Source organism: Sparus aurata, chromosome 13 (genome assembly GCF_900880675.1).
Source record: "Sparus aurata chromosome 13, fSpaAur1.1, whole genome shotgun sequence".
Classification (NCBI taxonomy): Eukaryota; Metazoa; Chordata; class Actinopteri; order Spariformes; family Sparidae; genus Sparus; species Sparus aurata.
The window spans coordinates 8,574,505-8,600,502 of record NC_044199.1 but is presented as its reverse complement, the minus strand read 5'-3'; the positions used below and the strand labels follow the sequence as shown (position 1 = coordinate 8,600,502).

The window sequence follows — 25,998 nt, the reverse complement described above, 5'->3', positions numbered from 1 at the left end:
TCATGACTGTTCGTACTTAGGAAACTCTCTCGGGTCACTTGAGTTCAGAATATGATAGGGTCAACAAGCGAGCCAAGCAGCCTTATGAGCGATCACATTAAATGAAGCAGTGGCAAAATGACTCCACAGGAATCTGTGGGCACTGGAGGCACAGGGAGCGATTACTTGTGTTGATTTTCATTCAATATTTATTACTCATGTGTGATAGCCATCAGACATGAGGAGGAAAAACTCCAGCAAGATCCTTTAACTAAAGTGTTAACAAACATTTAAGACATAAATTAGTAAAAAGAACCTCTCTAATGATTTTTGACAACCGTTTTTCTAGGCCATAAGATGCACAAACCAATTAATAGGATGTGTGAAGCAAAATCCTGGGAAACTGACACAGACATCCAAATTCAAATTACCAATAAAATTCAGATAAACTGTAAATACAGATATTGTGTGCCTATAAATATATACAAAACGTATAGACACTTTTTATTGGTGTTTTAGTTCAATGTTAGGCCCCCAGTCCTTTGAGCCAGTGCATATCTTCTCCGTATGGCGTGAATGTCCATTTTCTGACAGTCGCGGGTCACTCCAAACCCAGCACGTAGTTGATACCTTGCACAAATCCAATAACAACAGGCTGCCAGGCCACCAGGTACCGAAGCCAGTCTAAAAGTTGTCCATACATGACGTGTGGCCTCTCCCAGCTAAAAGCAAAAAAGGTTAAGGAAAAAAAAACCTTCAACAGAAATCAAACATGTTTAATAATTTGGGGCGGTGTGTGCCAATATAAAGCCTCAATAAACAGACATAATTGATTTACCAACAAGAGTGGAAACTGCTCTAGTTTCTCTAAAGGTCATTATTTATTCTGTTGTGTTGCATAGGTGACAGTATCAACTGAAATGTCATCCCTGAACCATAAAAAAGGAACAGGAACTTGTCAAATAACCTATAAATGTTTCATATCTTGTTCCAAATAGCCTGCAATGAGCGGCCTAAAATCCACCGAAAATTCACTGAAACTTCCTCTCTGTCTGTTACCAGAAGGTTGTCCTACTACCGTAACCTGGCATGACTAGGTTTCCTGAATGTTGGGGATGTATGACGCCTGGGGAAATGTCCAATTAAGCCTGTGTCCTCCTATATTGCATTCAAACATTTATTTGTGCATGCTGCACATGGCACATTACTATGTACGATCTCTGAAATTAGAAGAAATACCCGAGGAATTGTGAGGACATTCAGGTTCAAACAGACTCAGTGGAAGTATTTTCATCAAACTGGCAAGAGCATTAGGAGCCAGCTCTTGAAATGTTGCCTAACAGAAAAAGAAACGCACGTTTCGTAATGCGATATTTCCAAATTAACATCGAAACACACTGATGGCAACACAGGTTGTGAAATAGGACACATGAAACAACAACAGATTAAGATCACATGTGAGAAACACAGATCATAAGGATACGGGTTACTGAACATCCTCTTCAGATCCACTTTCTCTTTGCAGTACGGGCACATCTGCTTCTTTCCGACGATACACCATCCCCTTATGCAGAACTCATGGAACCTGGGAATGGAGTTAAGGCTTGGCACTGCAGTATGTGAGCAACAGTTCAAACATGACACTGATAAATGCCAGCGAATTGTCGAAATGTGGAAACGTACTATATTTGTAGCCATTCTGCATTGACTGAATGATCAACGTCAGCAGCCTGATTTAAGCAAAGGCAAAACAAAGACACTATGCCGAAGTAAAAATCCATTAATATTCAGACGTAAAAAAAACACCCGCATAGTTGTATTTAAGAAAATCTAATTAATACTTTGTAAGGACAGCAAAACAATTTATAAATTGGTTTAAATAGCGAACACAGTTCCTGCACTGCGACTTCTCAAACAACTATGGATTTGTGGGTCTGATGCCAATGTCCACACTTAAGGGATATAAACAAAAACTACATTCAACAATACATAGTCCAATATGTGTTTTTAAATTATGACAATGGATGTGTAGATGCTCCTATATCATTAGTTTTTTGGGAGGATCTTTGTAGATGTATATTTAATTTCTAAATCACATTTGACAGTTGCATTACATAGAAGATAACAGCAAAGTTTGAGCGGAATAAACTGACCATTGACATATACAAAAATAGCTGTGAATTTTCCACAGTCACAAATGTATATTAGTCAACAATTTTGGGCTGCTGTTATGTGATTAGGGCTCTGTCATTGTGACTCACGGCATGCATTTCTTAATTCTTAGTAGTAAAAGGTTTGTATGTTTAATTTAATGTGATTAAATTCAGATGTACAAGAGGAGGTTTGAAAGCACTAAACAGAAAAAAATGCAAGCTTCATAAGTTGTAGGAGACAAAAATATAAATCTAGGTATAAACAATACCCTACCAAGACATCTCCGTGGCAACAAATACAGTTTCATGATATTTTCAGTGTGCAGGCAGCAGAAGATAATCATGGGGGGGAAGTGATCCCAGTTCAGATGAACACATTATCAAAACATCAACAGTCTGGCATAAAGGTCAAGTTGACTTTACCAATTCCCCTTTGGGCTTCTGACTGACTGAGTACAATGTACAGTTCCAGCACAGACTATAACTTTAAATGACATAAAAATGCTACTGAACTTCCCTTTTCACCGATAAGAGGGATATAGTAACACGAAAATGTGTCTGTATCGATATCACAAGAAAGGATACACATGGTTGCAGGATAATCTGTACGTGTTCTCGATAATGCCCTCCTCGCTGACGTCTACGAGGATGGGCTGACCGCACACAGCACAGATATTGTCAGAGAGGTGCTTGGTCGGCATGCCGGATGCACTGTAATACTGAAGCGAGAGAAAGGAAACAGTCAAAATTGCATTTTAGTTTCCAAGCATGGCACAAAACATAAAGTGTGCCTGCGATCTGTCTGCTCACCCCAACGGTTGAAGCCATGAAGTCTGCACACATCTCAGCGAAGTCTCTTCCTAGGACTCCGTAGTACAGCCCGTAGAATAGTAGAGAAACACCGAAGTCCATGGCATCCTCCGGTTTTATCCTGGACAGACAAGGAATGAGAATCATGGCTCAGTTGGGGTTCAACATCAACTTCTGTTTAGATCAGTTTACATGTTTTAGGAGACAATATGAATTTTCTTTAATTCTTGTCGGTGTCAAGATAAAATAATGTTTATATGTTAGAACACTAGGGTGAGGCGATGTCTAACAAATTGGCATAGATACTATAACTTTATATACCCTTTTAATCTTTTCTCACTTTCACTTTTGATGATGCATCGTTCATATGCCCAACCCCAAGGAACACCTTTCAGTTTTTGAGAAAGAATTATTAAATATCTTTGACACATATTGTGGTTTTCCCATTACATCTGGCCTGGCTTTACTGGGTTTGACTTGGTGCAGTAGCCAGGCGCGGCCAGCTTTTTGCATTTCTACGTGCTTGAAGGTGCCTCTTAAACCAATGACACACTTTTCCCATTCCCCGCAGTACTATGAATTTGCAGTGTTAGCAGTGATCCTTCCAGAGTAGACAATCCAGCACACTGTCACGTCAACTACTGATCAGAAGATGTCCTAGATTTTTTTATTTTAAAACTGACGGATATGTAACGTTTTCAGTGTGTTTTCTTACAAAACTGCAAGTAGATCCTGCTAAAGGTTCCTCGTCAGTAAGTTAACCGACTGCTCAGTAGCTACAAAACCTGTTACAGCCGGCCCTTTGTTCTTTCAGAGGCTTTAGTCAGTGGACTAATCTAATCACAGATGGATTACGTCTTAATCAAACCAAAGCTGTCAAATATTTATTTTCTAATCAACCACTTATTTTCAGCACAGAACCTCCTTTTCCAAATAGGACCTGGTCAAGATAGAAAGGTGACTGACAACGCAATATCAAAAACCCAGGCTCAACAGCAAAAAACGACAATGAGATGATGTGCCTGAGGCAGAGAACAGGGAACAGATCAGGGAACATGTATCAATCATTAACTACGTGCTTATTAGCATGCATATGAGGAACATACCGGCTCCTACTTAGTCATCATCCAGCTGCAAGATCACTTTCTACAGCTACTAGGCCAAACTAAGTGATGTGAAAAAAATAACAAACTACAAGTGTCTAAAGTGTCTAAAATAAGTCTTATTATCTACTTAATATCCAATACCTGATTCGCTGATAGAACATGTGTGGGTAAGTAAGTGTTAAACTACTAGCTAATAAAACATCCAACATACTATTAATATGACGTCTAATGAGTAACTAGTTAATGGTTAGTATGGGTTCCCTAATGCTAAGTGTTACTTCTCTCTCTCTCTCTCTCTGACCGTTGGGACCTCATCGCAATGGAAGGCTCTCTAATAACTACGTATGTTTTCACGCCATTGTGAGTGATAATATCCTACTGCGACATTGAATCTTTAGAAAGGCATCATATGATGTTTATTTTTCATACCGTGCGACCAGAGTTTAGCCTTAAATAAACAGACCCCCCTAGAGTTCAGCTATGGATTATGTAAACCCCATGAGACAGAAAGTAAAGAATCCTACAAGTGGGACAGAGTCCAGTAAGAATACTAAAAGGGAAAGTCAACAGCAGCATACAGTCTGAGGTTTTTCTTTTCAAAAGGTGTGAGCCAATTTTCACCAAAGTTTTGGGTTTATGGTTCAACTGATAATACATACCTGAATATTAGGTTTATACCAAAAAGTGTAAACATGACAACGCTGTAGCCAACTATTCCTGTGGCATAGCTGATCTTGTAGAGAAGGAGGAACCACTTATACACCAACCTACAGCAGCAAACAAGAGAAAACACGTTATTAATAAAAAAGGGAGATCCCTTTCATACGTGATATGGTCATGAGTGAATGGTGGTCATACCTTGGTGTGGTGCAGGCCAGTGGCTTACGAGTGGCACGGTAGGAAATGTACGCTGTGATGACAGAGAAGATAAACCAGGTGGATAGGAACCTCCACCAGTGAAGTTTGGTAGTGAAGTAGAGAGGAACTACCCACATCTGGAACAGAGTCACCAGCTACAAGACAGCAGAGAGAGTGTACATGTTAGGAGATGCATGTACAGAAGGGACAAAACGTCATCAGACAAAAACAGACACCAGACAACATCTCACATTTGGATAGTTTGGGACAAGAAGGAAAACATCTGATTTCTCCTTATTTGAGGAGCCATGTAATGATACAGTCATGTGCAGACTTGCTAGAACAATGTTCATAATGTGTCTTCACATGATATTCGTCAACTTTCCAAAATATTTTGCTTGCACATCTTTTGTGGCTTACATTGTATGACTTTGGATGTCTCTGTTTCCACTGCACGAGGACTAGCTGGGCGACGACAAGGGTCACTATGAGGATGAGCACCATCTCTGCGTGCATGGCCTCATGGCCTTTGTGCTTGGCATGCATTTTTGCATGCTCCACGCTGTGGAAAAAGAAGAACATACTCAACCATGTTATGTAGCTAAGAGACAAACTATTTGTTGATTCATAGCAATGCAGGATAGGCGTGTCCTTAAAGGTGCACTGTAAAGCTCTATACACTGGTGTCTCCTAATGGCAATGACTGTGAACTGTTTAAAACTGTCTGTTTTTTCTGTCTGAAAGCATTTCCGAGAGAAAATAATCACACTGTAAACCAAAAAAGTACTTACCTCCACTTCTCCTCTGGTGAAAGCTTCGACACATCAAACTAAAGAAAGGAAAAGACAAAATAATTACTATTATCGTCATTACATATAAAGAAAAACATCTTTCACGATGTAATTTAAGGGAAAACTACACACATCGAACTACTCTTAGTGTAGCTAAGCAGAGTTCACTGTCCGAAAGCAATAATATAAGTGGTTCTACTGACCCAGATTTGCTAATAATTTATTGCTTGCTTGTTGCTTATTTAAAACAACAACTAGCACCAAATTGCTGGCTCTCAGATAGTTAGCCTTAGAGCCCTAGATGTCACATTGCATACCAATTACAGAGAGGCTAAAAGAACCATTCGGATGGAAACATTTAACCTTGGGTAGAGTAGCGAAATTAAACACGTTTGTCAAAGCTGGGCAAGGCACACCCCCCTAAAATACAGGGTGAACATTTTTTTGTAAGAAGTAATCAACATGCACTAAGTGTGTTAAACAGCTGCACCCTCTTCAGGTTGTTGGGCTTGTCTAGCTACTTTACATGATTGAAATTATGAGCCAGCAGCAAGAACTGATGCAATGCTCTTCGGTTATTGGTGTTTCCTATTTGCACAAAAAGGCAAATAAATTAAGGCTGGAGGGGGTTATACTAACAAGTATCCCGCTAAAGGTTCACAACCAATTCCAACTCAAATATCACCTCCTGTAAACAACAGGACACATTCCCTGATCAAGTCATCATTTTTTTTATTACAATAGGCAGTAGTAGGATAATATTCCATGCTGATGACATGTAAGTGAAATGCCATGTTCAGTGTTTGATTGTAAATTATGTATTTCATTCAGCAGATGAATACATTTCTGAAGACTTTTAAGTCTTGTGAAATCCAAAGGGTGCATGAAAACAGATTTCTTGGGGTTATAGTAGATGACAGACTGAGTTGGAAACCACACATCAAACATGTTAAGTCCAAAGTTTCAAGAAGCATTGCAGTCATACACAAAGCAAACAATTACTGGATCGTAATTCTCTTCGCACACTGTACTGTTCACTGGTCTTGCCATATATACATTACTGCGCTGAGATTTGGGGAAACACTTACAAAACTTCATTACGGTCACTTACTATCCTGCAGAAAAGAGCAATAAGGACTATTCACAAGGTCAGCTACTTGGAACATACAAATCCACTTTTTATACAATCAAAACTACTGAAATTCACTGACATTGTATCTTACCAAACAGCGATTATCATGTACAAGGCAAAAAACAGACAATTACCAGAAAATATACAAAATTTATTTAGAAATCGGGAGGGAGGTTATCAATTAAGAGGGGAACATAACTTTAAAAGATTAAACAGACGAACAACCTTGAAAAGTTTCTGTATATCTATTTCTGGTGTCAAGCTATGGAACAACCTAAGTGAGGAACTCAAGCAAAGTCCAAATATCAACCAGTTCAAGAAAATGTACAAACACATGTTATTTAGCAGGTACAATGGATAATGGTATTAATGATTACTGGTGATTATCACTTATTAATTGATGTGGCATGGTGATGAGAGGCAGAGTGTGTGTGTGTGTGTGTGTGTGTGTGTGTGTGTAGGTTTGTGTGTTTTTGTGTGTATGTGGGTGGTATGTGTATGTATATATATATATTAATTTCATTTAGACAAAGGGGTGAGAGCTAACAAGCTATGCTTCTTCTCACTCCTTTTCGAATATGTTATTTGTTTTACTTTTTATCATTATTATTTTGCTTCCTCAAAATCTTCATTTCCATATTATGTTGTGTAAATAATTTGTTGAATAACAATCAGGAAGCAGTGTTCCATTTTGCATATTCGGAATAAATTAAAAAAAAAAAAAAAAAAAAGTTCCTCCACACTTTACTTTAAGAGGCAGGAGAAAACTGGGAACATCACCAAGGAGATACAGATCTCTACTCAAACCACATACACTTAAATCATCAGTGAACTAAACACACGGATCTAATGTGTATTTTGTCAGGCTCTCGTGATGCCAGTCAAGCAGCTAGCCTGTGCTGCACACTTAGTAATTACAACTCACTTTACAACCTATAACACTCACAGCAGTTCATTCTGCGGTGTTTGCCACACTGTGAGCACCTGTTTGACACTGATGAACCACTTGGCCCTAAGCACAGGAAGGACAATTAGCGACCTTTGACCCGATCAGCCACATCAGCGTTGTTTATAGCGTTAATAGATCAAGCTATCAAATATTTCTGAACATAGGAGTGAACATACGTGTGCGGAAATGCTCCAGTTAATGCTAACTTTATTTTTTAATTTTTTTAAAATAACACTAGCCAGATGAACGTGAGCCGGCTAACTAGCTTAGCATCGCTAAATGTCTCCCAAGGGCGTTTCTCGCTTGCAATGATGTCTTGTCGACCGCATACATTCAATGGACAATGCATTTTTCCGGACCCTATTCCTCTGCTTAGTAACAGATGGCTACAAGGTGGCTAACTGCTTACGGTAGGCTAAACCCGTGAGCAGTTGCTAGGCTAGCTAATACAGAGTTCCGAGTTGGCAGCTAGCATCCCAGTAAATAATAACCCCCCCATCTGTTATATCTGTTACAATGTCTCGCCGTGGGGAAATACACTCACCTTGTTCGGTTCATTGTGATGCTCCAGCCCATGGTCGTGCTCTACACCATCAACCTCCACCTCAAACACCCCGGCCATCTTCGGAGTGCTGCCTTACCGTTCCGGGGCCATTAGCATTAGCAACAAACCAAAGAGGGGCACTTCCGGTTTTGTGTGGCTTTTTCTTTTTTCTTTTTTCAAAATAAAGCTCTGAAATGTAGGTCAAACAGTACAGCTGTGACTTTATGTATCAACTCGCCTTTTAAGACAAATGTCAGACCAGTTGTGCTAAGCGTTACATGTTCTGCCGATTTGTCCCAGAGAGTATATTTTTCACATCTACACAGAGCCACTATTTACAAATATTTACTGATCAAATTGTATCGTGAAGTTGTAAAACCGATCGATTAAAAAAAGGAGATGCTGAATATTATTATTTATTTATTTTTTTTTTGAGATGCTGAATAATGGGCCACTACCTCATGAAGCTGATTACGACGATACCAAAGCTTTCACCGTGGCAAACCGTGGCCACTTTGAAAAATCCATAATATAAAACACTTATTCGCACGTACTTGTTTACTACGAAATTGCACGATCATTAAGAAAGAGGATACAAATGAATTAAAACAATAAATGAAAAATCCTTTGTGTGCACTGCAGTGTTTCCTTAATTGTAAACAAAGCTGTGCTAATCAAATCAAATTTAGTTTGCAAACTGAATTACTTTTATGTGCATTTTTTTAATTGGCTGATGATTAAAATTATTATGAATGCCACCCATATTGCAGAACTTTAAACTTTAACTCTAAAGCTCATTAATATAACCTAAATAATGTATTTATGTATGTCTCGACTTGTATATAACTTAAGCGACATTCGCGCGTTATCATACTCTCTATTTTACAACAAACAGTACAGTCCTGCGACTAAAACCAGTAGCGCCAAGATCGAAAAGTGGCTAAAGGTATGTCGATTGCTGCTTAACGGCATATACCGATCCCTAGAATGGCATACCGATCCCCAGACTGACATACAGATTCTCGGAGTGGTATATACCGATCTCCAGACTGACATACAGATTCTCGGTGTGGTATATACCGATCCCCAGACTGACATACAGATTCTCGAAGTGGTATATACCGATCCCCAGACTGACATACAGATTCTCGGAGTGGTATGCTGCTATTATGCCGCTGTTATTCCACCGACACATGACGGTATGTGCCGCTTGAGATTGTTACTGAGAGACTGTTGGATGGGTACCGCTCCCTGATGAATATGCAAATGTAATGCCATTGGGCTGGTTTGACAAGTACAGCCGTAAACATATACTTTTTTTTTTTTTTTTTTGTCTTTATTGACAATGCTAACTTAACACTTTACCGCAAGTAATGTTATGTTGTTGGGATTGTAGGCATATAGACAGTAATTACACGTGGGACTCTTACGATATGATAGAAAAGCAATATGTCTAAATGTCCGCCTATAAACTACTTAAAGCTAATGAAAGCGCTAACCTTAGCTAACATGGCTAATATTAGCCCAGCGACCGTAATAATGAAAACCCATCACTAAGTATTGTTTTGTTGGCAGGCTCAAAAGTTCTGCTATCGATTAGTCAGACTGGCTATAAGGTGGCTGGGTTAATATTAGCCATGTTAGCTAAGGTTAGCGCTTTCATTAGCTTTAAGTAGTTTATAGGCGGATATTTAGACATATTACTTTACTATCATATCGTAAGAGTCCCACGTGTAATTACTGTCTATCTGCCTACAATCCCAACAACATAACATTACTTGCGGTAAAGTGTAAAGTTAGCATTGTCAATAAAGACCAAAAAAAAAAAAAAAGTTTATGTTTACGGCTGCACTTGTCGTCAAACCAGCCCAGTGGCATTATATTTGCATATTCATCAGGGAGCGGTACCCATCCAACAGTCTCTCAGTGCCGTAACAATCTCAAGCGGCACATACCATCATGTGTCGGTGGAATAACAGCGGCATAATAGCAGCATACCACTCCGAGAATCTGTATGTCAGTCTGGGGATCGGTATATACCACTCCGAGAATCTGTATGTCAGTCTGGGGATCGGTATATACCACTCCGAGAATCTGTATGTCAGTCTGGGGATCGGTATGCCATTCTAGGGATCGGTATATGCCGTTGAGCAGCAATCGACATACCTTTAGCCACTTTTCGATCTCGCTGTCACTCACTAAAACATAACTCATAATTCCATCTTACTAAACCTGTTGTTTGGTAAATATCCCGCCAGATTTCACCCGGAAAAGATCACCGGAAGCTGTAAGGGGATCGTGTCATGGATTGTGATTGGCTAGAACCCGTGCTGGAGTCTCCTCTGATTGGCTGAGTCGCTGTCACAATGCAGTGTAACCGGCCTGTGAGCTGTTGGCGCTCTCAGTTTGAGATTCAACTGAGAAAGCCGGCTGTCCTCACAGTGTAATAAAGTGCAGGAACAAACTCGCATTATTTTATTCTTTTTAAGCGTCCAGCTGAGAGGATAACACAGACAACAGGAACCCCGCTGCTTTGTTGCCAACATGCATGTCGTTAAGCGAGGTATGTAACTTTAATATTCTTCCTGTCAAATACTGTCAGATAATGCAGAGGGGGGATGTAAAGTCCCTGAAAACTGTTATAATGCGTCTTTAAGCTGCTATAAATGTTGATATTGCAAAGAAATACCACAGTTAAACCTACAGCTCGTTTTCATTCATATTAAAATTTGCTTTTGGTTTCTTTGTTTGGTGTGTTTCCGTCGAGACAGCAAACAAAGACTTGAGTTATGACAGGACAAAAGCCCTTTTCTCTGTTGCTCGACAATGTTTAATTCTTTTATTTGACATACAACAAAAGAAGGCGACACAGTAATGTATGATTTTGCATGATGACCCAATTTTGCTCTAGCTTTCGACGTTCAAACTTTCCCACCACAGTTTATGCAAAGTAAAGGCGTTGGCAAACTTCCTCTATAAGGAATGTGTAAGATAAGGGTTATTATAGTCATGTTTTGGTATATGTGGTATTGGCGCGAAGTAGCAAAGGTGCCTCCCTATTGCTGTCATAATAGCTGGTTAGACAGGTGTTCAGTGCGCGCGCATCTCTCGTAATTGATCATTATAGGGATTCAAATGTACATCTTTACCGGTGATATTTTTTTGAGTGGTCACTACTGCAGTTTTATTCATCATCTCGCCTGAGAATTTTTATTCAGAAATCGATTCATTTTGAGGACTGATGAAGTTATATAAATATTTTTGTATTTCAGATGGACGTCAGGAAGGAGTCACTTTTGATAAGATCACATCTCGCATCCAGAAGCTTTGCTATGGGCTCAACAGTGACTTTGTGGACCCTGTAAGTTCAAACCCATCTAAAGTTATCCACAAACATTTTAAAGAAAAAAGAAAAGAAAGATCAACCAATGGAGTTACACTGTTGGCACGGATAATCTACCATAATCCTTTACATTTGTTTTCCGCAGGCTCAGATCACAATGAAGGTGATCCAGGGTCTGTACAGTGGAGTCACCACTGTGGAGCTGGACACTCTGGCAGCAGAGACCGCGGCCACCCTCACCACCAAACATCCTGACTATGCACTCCTGGCCGCACGCATCGCTGTGTCAAACCTGCACAAAGAGACCAAGAAAGTATTCAGTGGTGAGTGCAAGTTTAAAGTTACTGCTCTATTGCACGCTGTGGGACTTTTGTGTATGTTATAAATCTGTTATGAATCTATATCTATGCTGCTTTGTATTGAAATTGAATAACAGCGAATGTACAGACAGTATTGACTTTGTGCAGTATTCTTTGTAAATATAAGGCACTGGCTGTGAAAAGGCACCATTGATCTTTCCCCCTATAATTTTGTCTATGTCTATGTGCATTGTTTTTTTATAGTGTTGGTGAAGGCATGAATTATTGTACATTGTTGAATAAGTTTAATTGTTTATTGTTACTAATATAACACTTTCTTTTCTTTCTGCCTTTGTAGATGTGATGGAGGACCTCTACAACTATGTGAACCCATTGAATAAACGTCATTCTCCTATGATCGCCAAGGAGACCCTCGACATCATCATGGAAAACAAGGCTGTAAGTCACATTTGATGATATATTTTGTTCATGTTTGCAAACTTGATATCACCTTGAAACAAGATTTTTAACATGACATTCTCGGTTCTTTGCAGCGCCTCAACTCTGCCATCATTTACGACAGAGACTTCTCTTACAACTTCTTTGGCTTCAAGGTAATTTTTAATTTCATTTGACATTTATACATCTCACACAGGTTTTTCGGAGTGTATATCTAATTCATCCTTTTGCTCTAACAGACTCTTGAGCGGTCGTATTTGTTGAAGATTAATGGCAAAGGTAAGAGTTGAAAAGCATGTTTATGGACGCAGAGACTCACTGGCACAATTTATTTGTTATACAATGTATTAATTCATTGATTGATGGAATCCTTGCTAATGCATCTCTTTCTGTAGTTGCTGAGAGGCCCCAGCACATGCTCATGAGAGTAGCAGTTGGGATTCATAAGGGAGACATTGATGCAGCCATTGAGACCTACAACCTGCTGTCAGAGAAGTGGTTCACCCACGCCTCACCTACTCTGTTTAATGCAGGCACCAACCGGCCACAGCTGTCCAGGTGAAGACTCTAAGCAAAGTGAACCACATCTATGATGATTTCTTTAAAAACATGTTTCCTAATTGAATTTGTTTATGGGTGTTTTACAGTTGTTTCTTGCTAGCCATGAAGGACGACAGCATCGAGGGTATTTACGACACACTGAAGCAGTGCGCCCTCATCTCTAAATCAGCTGGAGGTATTGGACTGGCAGTGAGCTGTATCAGAGCAACAGGCAGCTATATTGCTGGGGTGAGTTAAATATACACTGCAGAGATTAAATTCAAGCAGCGATTAAAATCTGTGTCATTTCTTGTATTACTTACTGTGGTTCTTGTTTGTCAGACAAATGGCAACTCCAATGGACTGGTACCTATGCTCCGAGTCTACAACAACACAGCACGCTACGTGGACCAGGGTGGAAACAAGGTAACGATTTAGAAGATTTACAAGACACACTATAAGGGAGCATGATGTTGTTGACATTTCAGATAGTACGTTTATTCACTCTGCTCTCCTTTCGCTTATTCAGAGACCTGGAGCTTTCGCAGTGTACCTGGAGCCGTGGCATTTTGATGTCTTTGAGTTCCTGGATTTGAAGAAGAACACAGGTAAAGAGGAGTCGAGGGCCAGAGACCTGTTCTTTGCCATGTGGATCCCAGACCTCTTCATGAAACGAGTGGAAAGCAATCAGGTGAATTTTGTAGGGCATCTTTAATAGGTTACAGTCTGAAGTAAGCTATATGAATGTTATCGTTTCTGCCGGTTTTGGGGAAAACTTATTGCCTCTCTCCTGCTCTTATAGGACTGGTCTCTATTGTGTCCCAGTGAATGTCCCGGGTTAGAGGAGTGTTGGGGAGAGGAGTTTGAACAGCTCTACACTCGGTAAGACCAGCACACCAAACTCTGTTCTTAACAAATTACTCATGTCTCAGTGCTGACCCTCCCATGCCTTCTGTTTGTCCTCAGATATGAAAAGGAGGGCAGGGCGAAGCGTGTGGTGAAGGCTCAGCAGGTGTGGCACGCCATCATTGAGTCTCAAACCGAAACCGGTACGCCATACATGCTGTACAAAGACGCTTGCAACAGGAAGAGCAACCAGCAGAATCTGGGCACCATCAAATCCAGCAATCTTTGCACAGAGATTGTAGAGTACACAAGCAAAGATGAAGTGAGGGCCAGGAGATATTATTTTACTACCTATAGTTTTTTTTTTTTTTGTCTGTAATGTTATAATCCATTATATTGTCATTCTAAATGCTCTTTTCAATGTGTTTTGTTCGCAGGTTGCTGTGTGTAACCTGGCATCCATTGCCCTCAACATGTATGTCACCCCAGAAAGGACCTTTGACTTCAAAAAGCTTGCATCTGTCACCAAAGTCATTGTCAGGAACCTCAATAAGATCATTGACATCAACTACTACCCAGTGCCTGAGGTTTGTTTTCTTCTCTGATATTTCTTCTCTGTCGTCCATACAGCTGGGTCTTATGTGTTCTGTGTTAACAAATGACTCCTCTCTCCTGCTTTACAGGCTGAAAGGTCAAACATGCGCCACAGGCCAATTGGAATCGGCGTGCAGGGTCTGGCTGATGCCTTCATCCTTATGCGTTATCCATTTGAAAGCCCAGAGGCCCAACTGCTCAACATTCAGATCTTCGAGACAATCTACTACGCTGCCCTAGAGGCCAGCTGTGAGCTTGCAGCCAAGCTTGGCCCTTATGAAACCTATGCCGGCTCTCCTGTGAGCAAGGGGGTGAGTCGATTTCACAATGTCTCAAGTCCATCCTGAGATACAGTTATCAGGTTAAATCAATTCAAAATACTTTATTTGTTCCCCGGGGTCAATTTAAGGCATGTGGAGTAGTTGTACACGGACACAAACAAGTTAGCATGTTAAAACAAGTCTGTGCTTGGAAAAGATAAACATGAATCAAATAATAAAATAGACTAAATAAACTAAATAAGATATTTGCAGTATTTATATGAGGTGCATAGTAGTGAGATAGGTTGGGTTGTGCATGAAGAAGATTGGGATCATATCCTAACTAATTTTGTTTTCCAGATCCTTCAGTATGACATGTGGGATAAAACTCCAACAGATTTGTTGGACTGGAATGCACTGAAGGAGAAAATCGCCAAGTAAGTCTTCCTGAATGACTATCTTGTTGTTGATCCTTCTCAGGTCATGTATATGTGGAGAAGGTAGCTCATCCTTGATTGAGCTTCTTCATTGCCCTTGTGTGTCCTCAGGCATGGTGTTAGGAACAGTCTGCTCTTGGCCCCCATGCCCACTGCTTCCACTGCCCAAATCCTGGGAAACAACGAGTCCATTGAGGCGTACACCAGCAACATCTACACCCGCAGGGTGCTATCAGGAGAGTTCCAGGTCAGCACTGAATGAAGTTGCTGTGTCTCCAAAATAGTGTGTCCATAGAACAAATTGTCACCTAGAAGAGCTGCAGCAGTTAGTTAATTAATTGAGTAGTCCATCAAAAAGAAATTAGGTGCTATTTTGATTATCAATTATTTGTTTAAGTCATTTTTGCTGGTTTCAGATTCTTGAATGTAAAGATTTGCCGCATTTTTTTTTGTTATTTGAAACAAAACTAAGTACTTTATCAGTCAGTGAAGAGATGTTTGAGTTTTGGGATGTTGGTTGAACCAAAGAAGAGATTGGAAGACATCATTTATGGCTCTGGAAAATTGTGATGAGCATCTTTTACAATTTTTTTGACATTTTACACCAGAAGGTTAATCAATTAATTGTGAAAATAATCAGCAGTTTAATCATCAAAGAGGATCATCTTAAGTTAAAGCCCTATTGCTGGGTGTGTTTTCCATCTCTGCCATAGATTGTAAATCCTCACCTGCTGAAGGACCTGACAGAGAGAGGACTGTGGAGTGATGAAATGAAGAACCAGCTGATTGCTCAGAACGGGTCCATCCAGGTACAGAGTTAAACTGACTAAATTACTGCCACCATAATTTAGAATGAGTAACTTTCTGTTGATCAGACATATAAACATGTCTTGACTTGTCTACAGGATATTGAGGAAATCCCTGATGATCTGAAGCAGTTGTATAAGACTGTGTGGGAAATCTCCCAGAAGACCGTCCTCAAGATGGCAGCAGATCGTGGCGCCTACATTGACCAGAGCCAGTCTCTGAATATCCACATTGCTGAGCCAAACTATGGCAAACTGACCAGCATGCACTTCTATGGGTGGAAGTTGGTAAGTCAAGACTCAGGAGATTGCAGGTTTGATGCATCATAGCGCCAAGAAACTGCATCATAATGATAACCTACCTTCTTTTCCTGTGCAGGGACTGAAAACTGGTATGTACTACCTGCGGACGAAGCCTGCTGCCAACCCCATTCAGTTCACCCTGAACAAGGAGAAGCTAAAGGAGGCCCAGACAACCAAGAGTGAGGAGGAGAAGGAGGAGGAGGCGGCAGCCATCAAAGAGCGCAATACTGCCGCCATGGTCTGCTCATTAGCAAACAGAGATGAGTGCCTGATGTGTGGTTCATAAATGAAGTGTCATTCACCCAAACACACTCCACCTCATCCACCAGCTTCCCCACATACACCTGGTTCTTTTTTATTTGTATATGTTGTTGTGTTTTACATATGCCGCTGTCTTCAAGTCACAAATCCTTGAGGTGCTTATTTAATATTTTCTGGGTTTTTATCATGAATTTTGAATGCATGTTTGTATAGAATTTATAGGGTTACATGGAATTAATATTTGCCCTTTTTGTTTTTTATCAATACAGTTTTGTAAGATGTGGATCACAATAATGAACTTTGTGATTGTATTTTAGATGTGTGGAAAATTAAACTTCTCGTACAATCACTTTGAAAAAGTCTCATAAATTTTTTCACAATTATCAAGTTGACCTCAAAACCTGACCATGGTTACGTGTACTTTGTTGTTAACCACATTTAGACGTGCATTTATTGAGGCAAGAACAGCATATTTCTTTATATTTACTAGTGTAAAATATCGTCAACATCCAGAGAGAAAATTGGCAAAATAAGAATCATAAGTAGTTAACATGCTGTTCTTAATGCTGTTTATTATGAAATAAGGCAGGGAAATTTAACTCGTCTGTCACTGGGGATGCTCATGCCTGTACTTGCAAAACAAAAATTGTTTTTTTTTTGTTTTTTTTTTAACCTGTGAAGACTATTGGGAGGCTTTTGTGTCAGAAAACATAAAGTATGTTTTAAATCTCTAGTGGTGATGTTGGCAGATCAGGAGAACTGAAAAAGCTCCAAAAAACATAAATAAAGGTTTGAGATGGTCATGGCATCAGTATTGCAACAAAAGGCTACATGCCAAGCTGTTTTTCCAGTGCAGGTGCCTGGATGTGTTGTGTCTTGGGGCAGGTGATGAAGCAGGTGATGAATTAATGACCTGGTGTGTTCATGCATGCGACCTCATGGGAGGAGCATGTGTGAAACAAGCTGAGACCTGCACTGTCACACAATAACTAAACTGTCGCCCACTGAAAAGACACATTAAAGCATCCAAACAAGCACAATGTTGTAACAGAGACAGGGAAACAAGTCTATTTACAAATGTTTTATTCGTTTCAGTGAACACGAGGCTATTGAGAGAAAACAGAATGACCAACAGAGGCTTTAGAAAATGGCCTGAGTAGAGCGACGCCCAGCACAAAGCAGCAGTGCAACTAGAGCGCAGCACATTTGCCTCAATGAACTTCTTCAGTGAAACAGTGAAACCAGTGAAACAATGTGAATGTGAGTGGAATAAAGCCAGAAAGCAACAGGTTTTTGCACGCTGATTGAAAACACTACATGAAAAGTTTCTGACAGAATCAAGTGATTGAGATTAAAGGAACTGTACAACCTTTTCTTCTTTCAGTGTAAAGTTACACTGACAGGCAGGAGAGTAATGGTGAACCACTCCTCAAGCGTGCCTGTCAGGTCGCACTCGGGGATCGACATTTTTTGTCTGCCATGACGGCAACGCGCAGGAGGTGCAGCAGCTAACGTCAGTAGTTCAAAAACCTTCTTTTTCATAAACTCTGTGTACACAAACAATGTTCTCAATGCTCTTGTTCATGAGTAGAGACCCTAGTGATGCTACGAGCAAAGTTTCATGTTGTGTCAAACCTTTTTAGTGTTCTAAAAATAGCGATTTTGATGCTAGCATGTCTTGCCCCATGCACTCCCGTTCAAAATTAACATGCCCAAAACCGAAACTCCGGTAAATCTTAAAAGTGCCTCTTTCGTCGTAATTATGCTTTCACGCGAAGGTTTGACTCATATTCAATCCCAAATAAAGCCTCAGTTGCTTTTTGGCGAGAGTTTCGCTTTAAGGCACAAGGAGTGAGATCGGTTAGGGTAAGAATATCAGGGTAAGGCAATCAGAGGCAGTATGATCCATGAAGACAGCTGAAAACAGCTTGCCTGGCTTAGCTCAATGGTGACCAGATCCACCTACTTGCACCTTGACATTTTCTATGTAGCATGTTAATTCTTGTTTGTTAAATCGGTCCAAAAAAACAAAAAAATTACAATTTGCGGTTTAATGGGTATGTGTCACGGACCTCCAAACAAAACGGCTCATCAGGGGCCCTAAAAGTGGCTGATTGTTTGCTATTGATTGAGGTGGTTAAAGGGCCAATACCTGAAAATGTCAGTTTGGTCCTTGACGTGGGAAAAATCCACCAAGGTTACGGTCTCACTAGCACCCCATCTATGGAGCCCTCTCCTTCCTGAGAACCGAAGCCTGTGTCCTGGGAGCTGCTGCTGCCTGTCGGGGAGGGGATGGTTTTCTTTGCTCCAGGTTTCTCGCTGCCCTCCCTGACGCCGCACTTCTCCGCTACATTATGCTCAACCTTTCTGCCCTTCATCCACTTTGCGTCGACTTTCTTTTCCTGCAGCTCTATGTCTTTGAACTTGACTGCTATGCTCTTTGTGCCTGTCTTCTCATTGTTCACTTTGACGCTTTCAGCTTGCTTGGGAGTCGTCTCCGTGTGTTTCTCGCCCCCCGCGAGAATCCCTCCCTCCACTTGTCTCTCTGCCACAACCTGTGCGTCCTCGGCTTTCACCTTTTCCCCTACATTATTGAAACTTGTCCCTGCCACCACCTCCTCTTTCACTTTATTGTCAGTGTTTTCATTTCTCTCTGCTTCCCCCTGCTCTTTTTTCTCCGCTTCCTTATCATCTCCCAGCTCAGCCGTGGCTCTGCCTTCCTCCATTTTCACCACGTCGCATTCTGTTACCTGCTTTGATCCGTCCGTTCCACATTCACCCTCCTGATTCTGCTGTGCGTCTGACTCCTGTTTTACATCTGAGTCGACCTTTTCCTTACCCGCTCCTTCCTCTCCGTGGTGCACTGTCACTTTAAGCGGTGTGCTTTTGTCTTCTTGTCTGGTGGTAAAGCCTCTGAAATTGTTCTTGGCGCCTATGATGTATTTTCCCAGTATGGAGGAGCCGTCCTTGGTGAGCGCATCGTTTACATTGTGTCCATCGACCGTCAGAAGCTGCTGGACCACCTTCATATCGCTGTGAATCCTGACGACCGCTTTGCTCAGCTCAGTGATCCGATTACCGATATCTGAGGAAAGAGGATACTCCAATCACAACACGGTACACAGGCACCCAAATAATATATAATTCTGCTCAGGATCTGCAGGTTTTTCATGTGGTTCAGTTAATCTCATGAAGCCAGTAGAAGAGAAAAACTACAGCGATGGAGCGGAGACAGTATGCAAGGTGTAACAGTTACCTTTCCTCTTGGTCTCCTCAAACTCCCTGCGAGCCGACTCAATGTAGCGCTGCACCAGCGCTCTGATCACCTGCTGCCGATAAGGTACCTGGCTCTCTTCGGATCCGTCACCTTTGCTCTTAAAAACACACATTTAGCATTTAAGTGCACAGTGCTCAGGGGGGAAAACATGTAGACGATCATTCTTGCTACAGTCACTCCAACTCCTGTGAAACACACTTACCATAGAGGTTATTGGAGGATATTTATCCTCAGGATTACAATTGAAGCAGCAGCAGAGTCGTCGAAAGATTCCCCTGGAAAAGAGTTTTGGATTGATAATGAAGTATACAGATAAACAATGAGATGCCTTCGCGGGTCGCGCTGTGTGTGAGAGCTCACCTTAAGATGTAAAAGAAAGCTTTGGGTGAGGGGATGATATTAAAGGGCACAGGCATGGTGAGGCCCTCTCTGAAGTAACTGAGGTACAGCTTGGACCTTGCAAACTTCCACTCGACATCTGCATCATCCTGAAATTAAAAAAACAAAAAAACAAACAAATTCAGTCTTAGGTTTCTGTTTTTATCGCAGGTGCGTTGGGAAAACATGTCGTTACCTCAATTTTCTGGAAGGAGTTGGTGATCATAGCAATGAGCATGTTGAGCAGGACGATGACGATGACGAGCGTGAAGATGCCGTAGAGGATCCTCCCTACAAACTCTGCCAACACGTACTGCGGCATGTCCACGTAGTCCTGGTTGGCCACACCGAACATGGTCCAGAATAAGAAGTGGAACGTCTCATTAAACCTGCAGAGGTGCAGAGGAGAGCGTCATGACACGTGTTTTAACAAACCATGGGGATTTGTATTTACTCTCATTTTCACTTCCGGTCCTGAGATGTTATTTTGCATTCATGATTCTGTGAGAGAAGATGTGTGGGTATATCCAACAGCCTTTTCTTCACGCCTGGATGACAAAGTGAAGAGAGCTTGTTGTTTAGATGCACATAATTTGCGCTAAATTAATTTGTAGGCCGCAGAAAGCGATTTAAAAAGTCTCCGAAACAAGAAGGACAAACTTGAAAATGAAAAGGAGAGTTTTTTTCTTTAGAGACAAACATGGCATGATGATCTACACAGTTGCAGTGGGCAAACATGTCTATATGTTTAATTTCATCAAAAAAAAATTACTGGTTGTTTGTATTAAACAAAATACTCTGCCTTGGCAAATCAAATCTGCTACAAAGTCATCTTCCCTTCCTGAAGCACAACTCAAGTTTCCCGACAATCAAGCCAGCCAAAAGATATCAACATAAATGGAGAACATTTTTCTAAAAGGTACATGTCCTTGTAAGGAGAATAGCAAAACTGAAAACAAATCTCGTTCTCTCAAGTCTGTTCTCCTCTCTGGTGGCAGGATATGTCTGCCACATTGTTCTGGAGTTCTGAAACTAATACTGACATTTAAAGATGACATTTACATTAAAAAAAAACAGTCGTCTTGAAAAATCAATTTGTCAGTGCTCCATGTAACTGCAATACTTGACCAGTTTATACGCAGTGAGCTGAAATATGGACCCAGGCGATTTGTCAGTCCAGCTCTAATATGGAACAAGTTTTATGTAGGCTGAAGGCCTGAGGGGATAGTTGATATTTTGGAAATTGGCTTATGGCGGAAACGCAGACTTCCTGGAGCCTTCGCTTGTTGCCTGGCAACCTCACAGGGATGAGAAGTCTCCAAGAATTCAGATGTTTGTATAAACAAACATGATATAACACATGTCGCATGAGCAGTGTTGTATAAAGTACTCAAAAGTAAAAGTAAAGATATTGTGCTCACATGTGAAAGCAACCCATGTGAATAACATTTTAATTAGAAGTCTTTAAGTATCTGATGTTAACTGCACTTACGCAAAGTCATTTTCTGTCAATAAATGTACTTAAATATAAAAACTATAAAATTAAAAAAATTAAAAAAATAAAATAATAAAAGTAAATTGTTCATATATTCACATGTTCATTGTATACTATGAGTATACGATTATTGTATTGGATTATCAGCATTTTTCTGATATTGGAATCAGTGTTTCTATAATCTGATTTACGATACAAAAATAACAAAAAATAACAAAAATGCCAATAGTTAAAAATGCACCACTTTGGCTCAAAATTGTCCTTAAGTACTGTCATTAAGTGAATAGTTACATTTCCTCACTGGCTATCAGTTTTCATGCTAAGCTAACTTCATATTTACCACACATTCATGAGAATGGTGATGATCCTCTCATCTCTGCAAGTGAGGTGAAAAAAAAGCTAATTTGCCAAAATGTCAGTATTCCATTAAAAAAAGGCCAAAGCATTTGTCGCCAGCACATATTTGGAGTGGTTTTTTTTATTTTTCCAAGACTGCGCGACATTTCGTGCTCAAGGTTCTTCTGGCAATCTCTCTTTGTCAGCTCAGCAAGGACTCCTGATTCACCCATCACGTTGGCCAGTGGGATGTGTGTCCTAAATAGCGACTCAAAAACTGGAGGATATGCTCAGACGCTTGGATGAGAGTCCCTGAGCTGAAACAAGAGAATCTCTGACGCTGAACATCCCATATTCTTACCTGCCAAGATGCGGAGAGATGACATAGGGAACGTAGACATTGTTGATGCCGCAGAGGAAGGCCGTCCCAATGATCATCAGTATGAACATGAATCTAAAAAAAAAAAAAAAAAACAGAGGAAAAAACAATTGTTATTGGCTTTGTCAAAAAGGTGTGCAGATGTTCATACGCGGGGCAAAATGAAGAGAGACGGTACCTCATCATGTCATCAATCATCTTCCCTATGGAGATCTGCAGAGTTCCCAGAGACTCGTGGGCTGGCAGGATGTACGCCAGACGTGTGAAGCTCAGCATGCTGGTCACTGCAAACAGCACCTCTGCGATCAGCTGGGGGTCCTCCTGGTGCCAGTCCTTACGCACTGCAAGACAACCAAACAGACCGGTTCAGCATCAACAGCTTTTCTTCTGCAACAATCCTAAAAGAAGGATCTGGTATCATTTCCTCACCAGTCTGAGTGAAGTAGACACACTCCTCTGCGCCGCTGTGGTCCTTGCAGAGGAAGATGCCTTTGAGCATGATGAGCACACGCAAGGCAAAGGACGCCAGGTACATGCTGAGCACCATCACGTCCAAGCAGTTCCACCAGTCCAGGAAGTAGCTCCGCAACCCTTCAATCCACACTTCCTTGCACTCATACCAGAAGAATCCTGCAGGAGGAAAAACATCATGTAAACCCCGAAACCTGATTCAAACCACTTCCAGGCATCCGTTTTCTGTTTGTACGCCGTAGAAGGGAGTTAGAGTGAACCCACCAACCACCCACACCATGTGGAAGGAGCTGTGCAGGATGTTCTGCTGCCGGGAAGCAAATTTGTCTCGATACAGCTCCATCGTTATGGATTCTCCAAGTAGCGTGATGAGGAACCAGAGATAGGAGGCCGAGTGGAGGAGGAACTTGATCACCGGGATCTTTAGTATCTTTCCTACCTGGTGAAAACGCAAAAGAGGATGTGATCTGTCAGGGCCAAGGCACACCTCTCATGACAGTTGGAAAACTCTCTCTACATAGGCCAATTTCTGCACCTTCGATCTGGGTGCGAGCCAGTAGACCATGCAGAGAAAAGGCATGGTGAGGAAGATCCCCACGGAGACCAACAGCTTCCAGGCCGTGCGGCTGCCTCTCCATCCCGCCAGGTGTCCACACCAGATAGATGACAGCACCTGCTGGCAGATTGGATGGGCCACAAACTGCACAAAAACCACAGAGAGGGAGAAACACATTAAAAATCACGTATACATTTTCTCTAACTCATCTCTGGCTGACTGTAGGATTTCGTCCCTACCTGCTTCTGGTTGTAGTTGACGGCGAGCCGCAGGCGCGACAGGTTGGGTATTCCCTTCTCGAAGGCCTGCGCCTCAAAGGATTCCTGGCTCTCTTCTCCACAGCTGTTCAGGATGGTGGTCACCTCCGCCTGGTTGCGACACATGCCCAGCAGCTCGACGGCGAAATCCTGACACAGCTGCTCCAGGCCCAGGTACTGAGGCTGCGGGAGACACCACAGCACCACAGCCGAGTCAAGAAACAACACACACACCCAAAATGGAACGGTATCTACGGACGTCGTCAGACCTTGAACTCTGGCTCTTTCTGCGACAGCATGCGGAGCTCTCTGCTGAGACCGAAAGCCTGGAGCATGGCATCCTCGGAGGTGACGGACAGGTAGGCGCGGCTGGCGATGCCGCGGTAGGTGTTGATGCGAGACAAGGAGAACTTGAGCAGGTCGTACTGCCGGCCGTTGCGACACTCCAGGCAGGCACAGGATATCTTATGAGGCCACGGGATGATGTGACCTTTTTGGGTGAGCATGGTGACTATTTCATACAGGTCTTTCTGGCAGGCCAACGTCAAAGGAGTGACTCCAGGGGCAAACTGGGAGTTGTCAATGGAGTGGTCAAAGATGGCCTGAGAGAAGGAGCGCACGTCCATCTTGTTGCCTTTCTCCTGGTCCAGGCGGTCCAGCAGACGCTTCACCACTCGGGGCTGGTTGGTGTCCACGGCAACAAGCAGGGCCTCGTGGATCTGCCGGAAGTCAAACTTGACCCCCTGCAGGAGGGCGTCCATGCAATCCTCGTTGCCCAGGCGGATGGACAGGTTGAGGGCTTCCCTCCACTGCCGGTCCTCAGACTCATCTAGCTGGCGGATGATGCCATCCCCCGTCTTCAGCAGTCCACACAGCAGATCTGCTTTCCCTTCCTGAATGGCAGAGATGAGCTCCGGAGGGAAGCGCATCTTCTTGTTCATAATCTCGCGCCATTGTTCTGGCTGAGGGACAGGAAAGGACAGTTGACAGGAGTATTAGAAGTCCATTCTAGCATATTTTTTTTTTTCATCAGGGAACGAGGAAATTCTCAGAGAAAATAAGGAATTTACCAAAAGTAAAAATGTGGCATGATGTACAAACGACAAAAACACTTTCTGGCATCAGAGAGAACACATTTAGCCACACACTTCACTCCTCTCTCAAACGTTTTTAACTCAGATTCTACGGGCGTGTAAATAAAACTCGTCTTACCGTGAGGTTTTCCATCCCTGATGAAAAACGGCACAATTTTGAGCAGTGAGCCTAAAGCTGAAGCACAATCACATTCTCTGGAGACATGAAATTCAAAAAAAAAAATGTTGCCAGCTATTTTGAACTGCAGCGATTAAAGGAGAGATATACCAGTTGATTTCACAAGCAGCTCCACTCGGAGAACTGAGCACTTTGGTGTCCTACGATCATGTGCTACCGGCTGACTGCATGGAATCAGTACCCACAAACTCAATAACACACTTCAATCCCCCATGGGGGCAGGGCCAATTAAAAACGTAACCGGTTCAAAGTGTTTCACGCTTGGCCGGGCCCAATCCAAACTGTTTCTGTGCTCAAACAGGAATTAACTCCCGTCTCCCCATTGGAAACAGTGCCATAGCACAATTAAGGTGGCTGTTACTGAACAGGCGGCAGCTGTCATCGTTTCCCCCAGAGGAGCTGGAAGGCGTTCACAGCAGTGAGAAAAACAAGGAGCTGCAAGGAGAAGACATTCTGATTATTTTCACTCCTCTTTAATCACGCAGTTCTCTTTGATGCAGTAAATCGCTGTCCAGTTACTAAATGTATACATTTTCTATTTCTGACTCAGGACACATATATGAGGTTTTCTCTCAGCGTGGGTTATTTTACGATCTATTCAGATTTATTTACTTTAATTTAGATTTTTTTGAGAAGCTTCCCTTTCTTGTTGGCTCTTCGTTACTGTACAACAAGTCATTATAACTGTATGGTACTTATTCTTTTGTGTGAACAAATTTGAGGAACTTTTGCTCCACATCAACTCAGAGGGAGCTGTGCTGTTTACTCCACAACAAATATTTCAAAGCCGGTTCGTTCACAATTTCAGTTCTTTGCACACTATACATATTTATTTCATTGACGGGATCTTGATCATTGTTTTCATGCAGAAACGGGCCAAACGTTTCATTTCCAGCTTCTCAGTTGTCATGATTTGATTAACTATTTTAGTACTTCTAATTTATTCTTGACAATTTTGAGGTTAAGACAAACAGTGCGAGGGTGTCACTTTGGCCTGGGGGGTGATTTCTCACAGTTTTAACAAATCAGCCAACCAAACAAGCAATCTATTGATGGAGAAAATAATCAGCAGAGCAATCTATGATGAAAAACATCTTCCGTTTCAGC

General features: G+C 41.7%; 3 protein-coding genes across 3 annotated transcripts; 1 reads left to right on the top strand and 2 right to left on the bottom strand.

Moving 5' to 3' along the window:
• Nucleotides 1–170: 170 nt before the first annotated feature.
• On the bottom strand, nucleotides 171–8,511 carry rnf121 (ring finger protein 121). The gene is made up of 9 exons (XM_030437725.1): nucleotides 8,323–8,511; nucleotides 5,698–5,735; nucleotides 5,327–5,468; nucleotides 4,907–5,061; nucleotides 4,708–4,815; nucleotides 2,943–3,063; nucleotides 2,718–2,851; nucleotides 1,463–1,564; nucleotides 171–701 (listed from the first exon to the last, which is right to left on the bottom strand). Exons 1-9 carry the CDS (start codon nucleotides 8,398–8,400, stop codon nucleotides 581–583), a joined length of 999 nt encoding a protein of 332 aa, XP_030293585.1. The 5' UTR covers nucleotides 8,401–8,511; the 3' UTR covers nucleotides 171–580.
• Nucleotides 8,512–10,713: 2,202 nt separating this feature from the next.
• LOC115593982 (ribonucleoside-diphosphate reductase large subunit-like) lies at nucleotides 10,714–16,822 on the top strand. Its single transcript, XM_030437723.1, has 19 exons — nucleotides 10,714–10,885; nucleotides 11,595–11,683; nucleotides 11,811–11,988; nucleotides 12,323–12,423; nucleotides 12,519–12,578; nucleotides 12,663–12,702; nucleotides 12,819–12,981; nucleotides 13,071–13,212; nucleotides 13,306–13,389; nucleotides 13,493–13,654; nucleotides 13,766–13,845; nucleotides 13,930–14,131; nucleotides 14,247–14,396; nucleotides 14,493–14,714; nucleotides 15,024–15,100; nucleotides 15,212–15,347; nucleotides 15,814–15,909; nucleotides 16,006–16,194; nucleotides 16,286–16,822. The coding sequence occupies exons 1-19, from the start codon at nucleotides 10,867–10,869 to the stop codon at nucleotides 16,493–16,495; spliced, it is 2,400 nt and encodes a 799-aa protein (XP_030293583.1). The 5' UTR covers nucleotides 10,714–10,866; the 3' UTR covers nucleotides 16,496–16,822.
• Nucleotides 16,823–18,225: 1,403 nt separating this feature from the next.
• LOC115593681 (short transient receptor potential channel 2-like) lies at nucleotides 18,226–25,198 on the bottom strand. Its single transcript, XM_030437281.1, has 13 exons — nucleotides 24,832–25,198; nucleotides 23,889–24,581; nucleotides 23,602–23,802; nucleotides 23,342–23,506; nucleotides 23,071–23,245; nucleotides 22,765–22,965; nucleotides 22,514–22,676; nucleotides 22,318–22,410; nucleotides 20,322–20,514; nucleotides 20,108–20,235; nucleotides 19,950–20,022; nucleotides 19,727–19,844; nucleotides 18,226–19,555 (listed from the first exon to the last, which is right to left on the bottom strand). Exons 1-13 carry the CDS (start codon nucleotides 24,844–24,846, stop codon nucleotides 18,669–18,671), a joined length of 3,105 nt encoding a protein of 1,034 aa, XP_030293141.1. The 5' UTR covers nucleotides 24,847–25,198; the 3' UTR covers nucleotides 18,226–18,668.
• Between the last annotated feature and the right edge of the window lie 800 nt (nucleotides 25,199–25,998).

Bases quoted from the DNA above. Each gene is read 5' to 3' on its own strand.
- LOC115593681 (XM_030437281.1), bottom strand. The intron at 20,023-20,107 runs GTGAGCTCTCAC...ACTCTTTTCCAG, and splicing joins GCTTTCTTTTACATCTTAAG to GGGAATCTTTCGACGACTCT. The intron at 19,556-19,726 runs GTAACTGTTACA...CTCTTTCCTCAG, and splicing joins TGAGGAGACCAAGAGGAAAG to ATATCGGTAATCGGATCACT.
- rnf121 (XM_030437725.1), bottom strand. From the start codon at position 8,400: ATGGCCGGGGTGTTTGAGGTGGAGGTTGATGGTGTAGAGCACGACCAT. The intron at 5,062-5,326 runs GTAAGCCACAAA...GCTGTCTTGTAG, and splicing joins GACATCCAAAGTCATACAAT to CTGGTGACTCTGTTCCAGAT. The intron at 3,064-4,707 runs GTATGTATTATC...TTGTCTGTCCAG, and splicing joins GGTATAAACCTAATATTCAG to GATAAAACCGGAGGATGCCA.
- LOC115593982 (XM_030437723.1), top strand. The intron at 12,703-12,818 runs GTAAGAGTTGAA...CTCTTTCTGTAG, and splicing joins GTTGAAGATTAATGGCAAAG to TTGCTGAGAGGCCCCAGCAC. The intron at 16,195-16,285 runs GTAAGTCAAGAC...TTTCCTGTGCAG, and splicing joins ACTTCTATGGGTGGAAGTTG to GGACTGAAAACTGGTATGTA.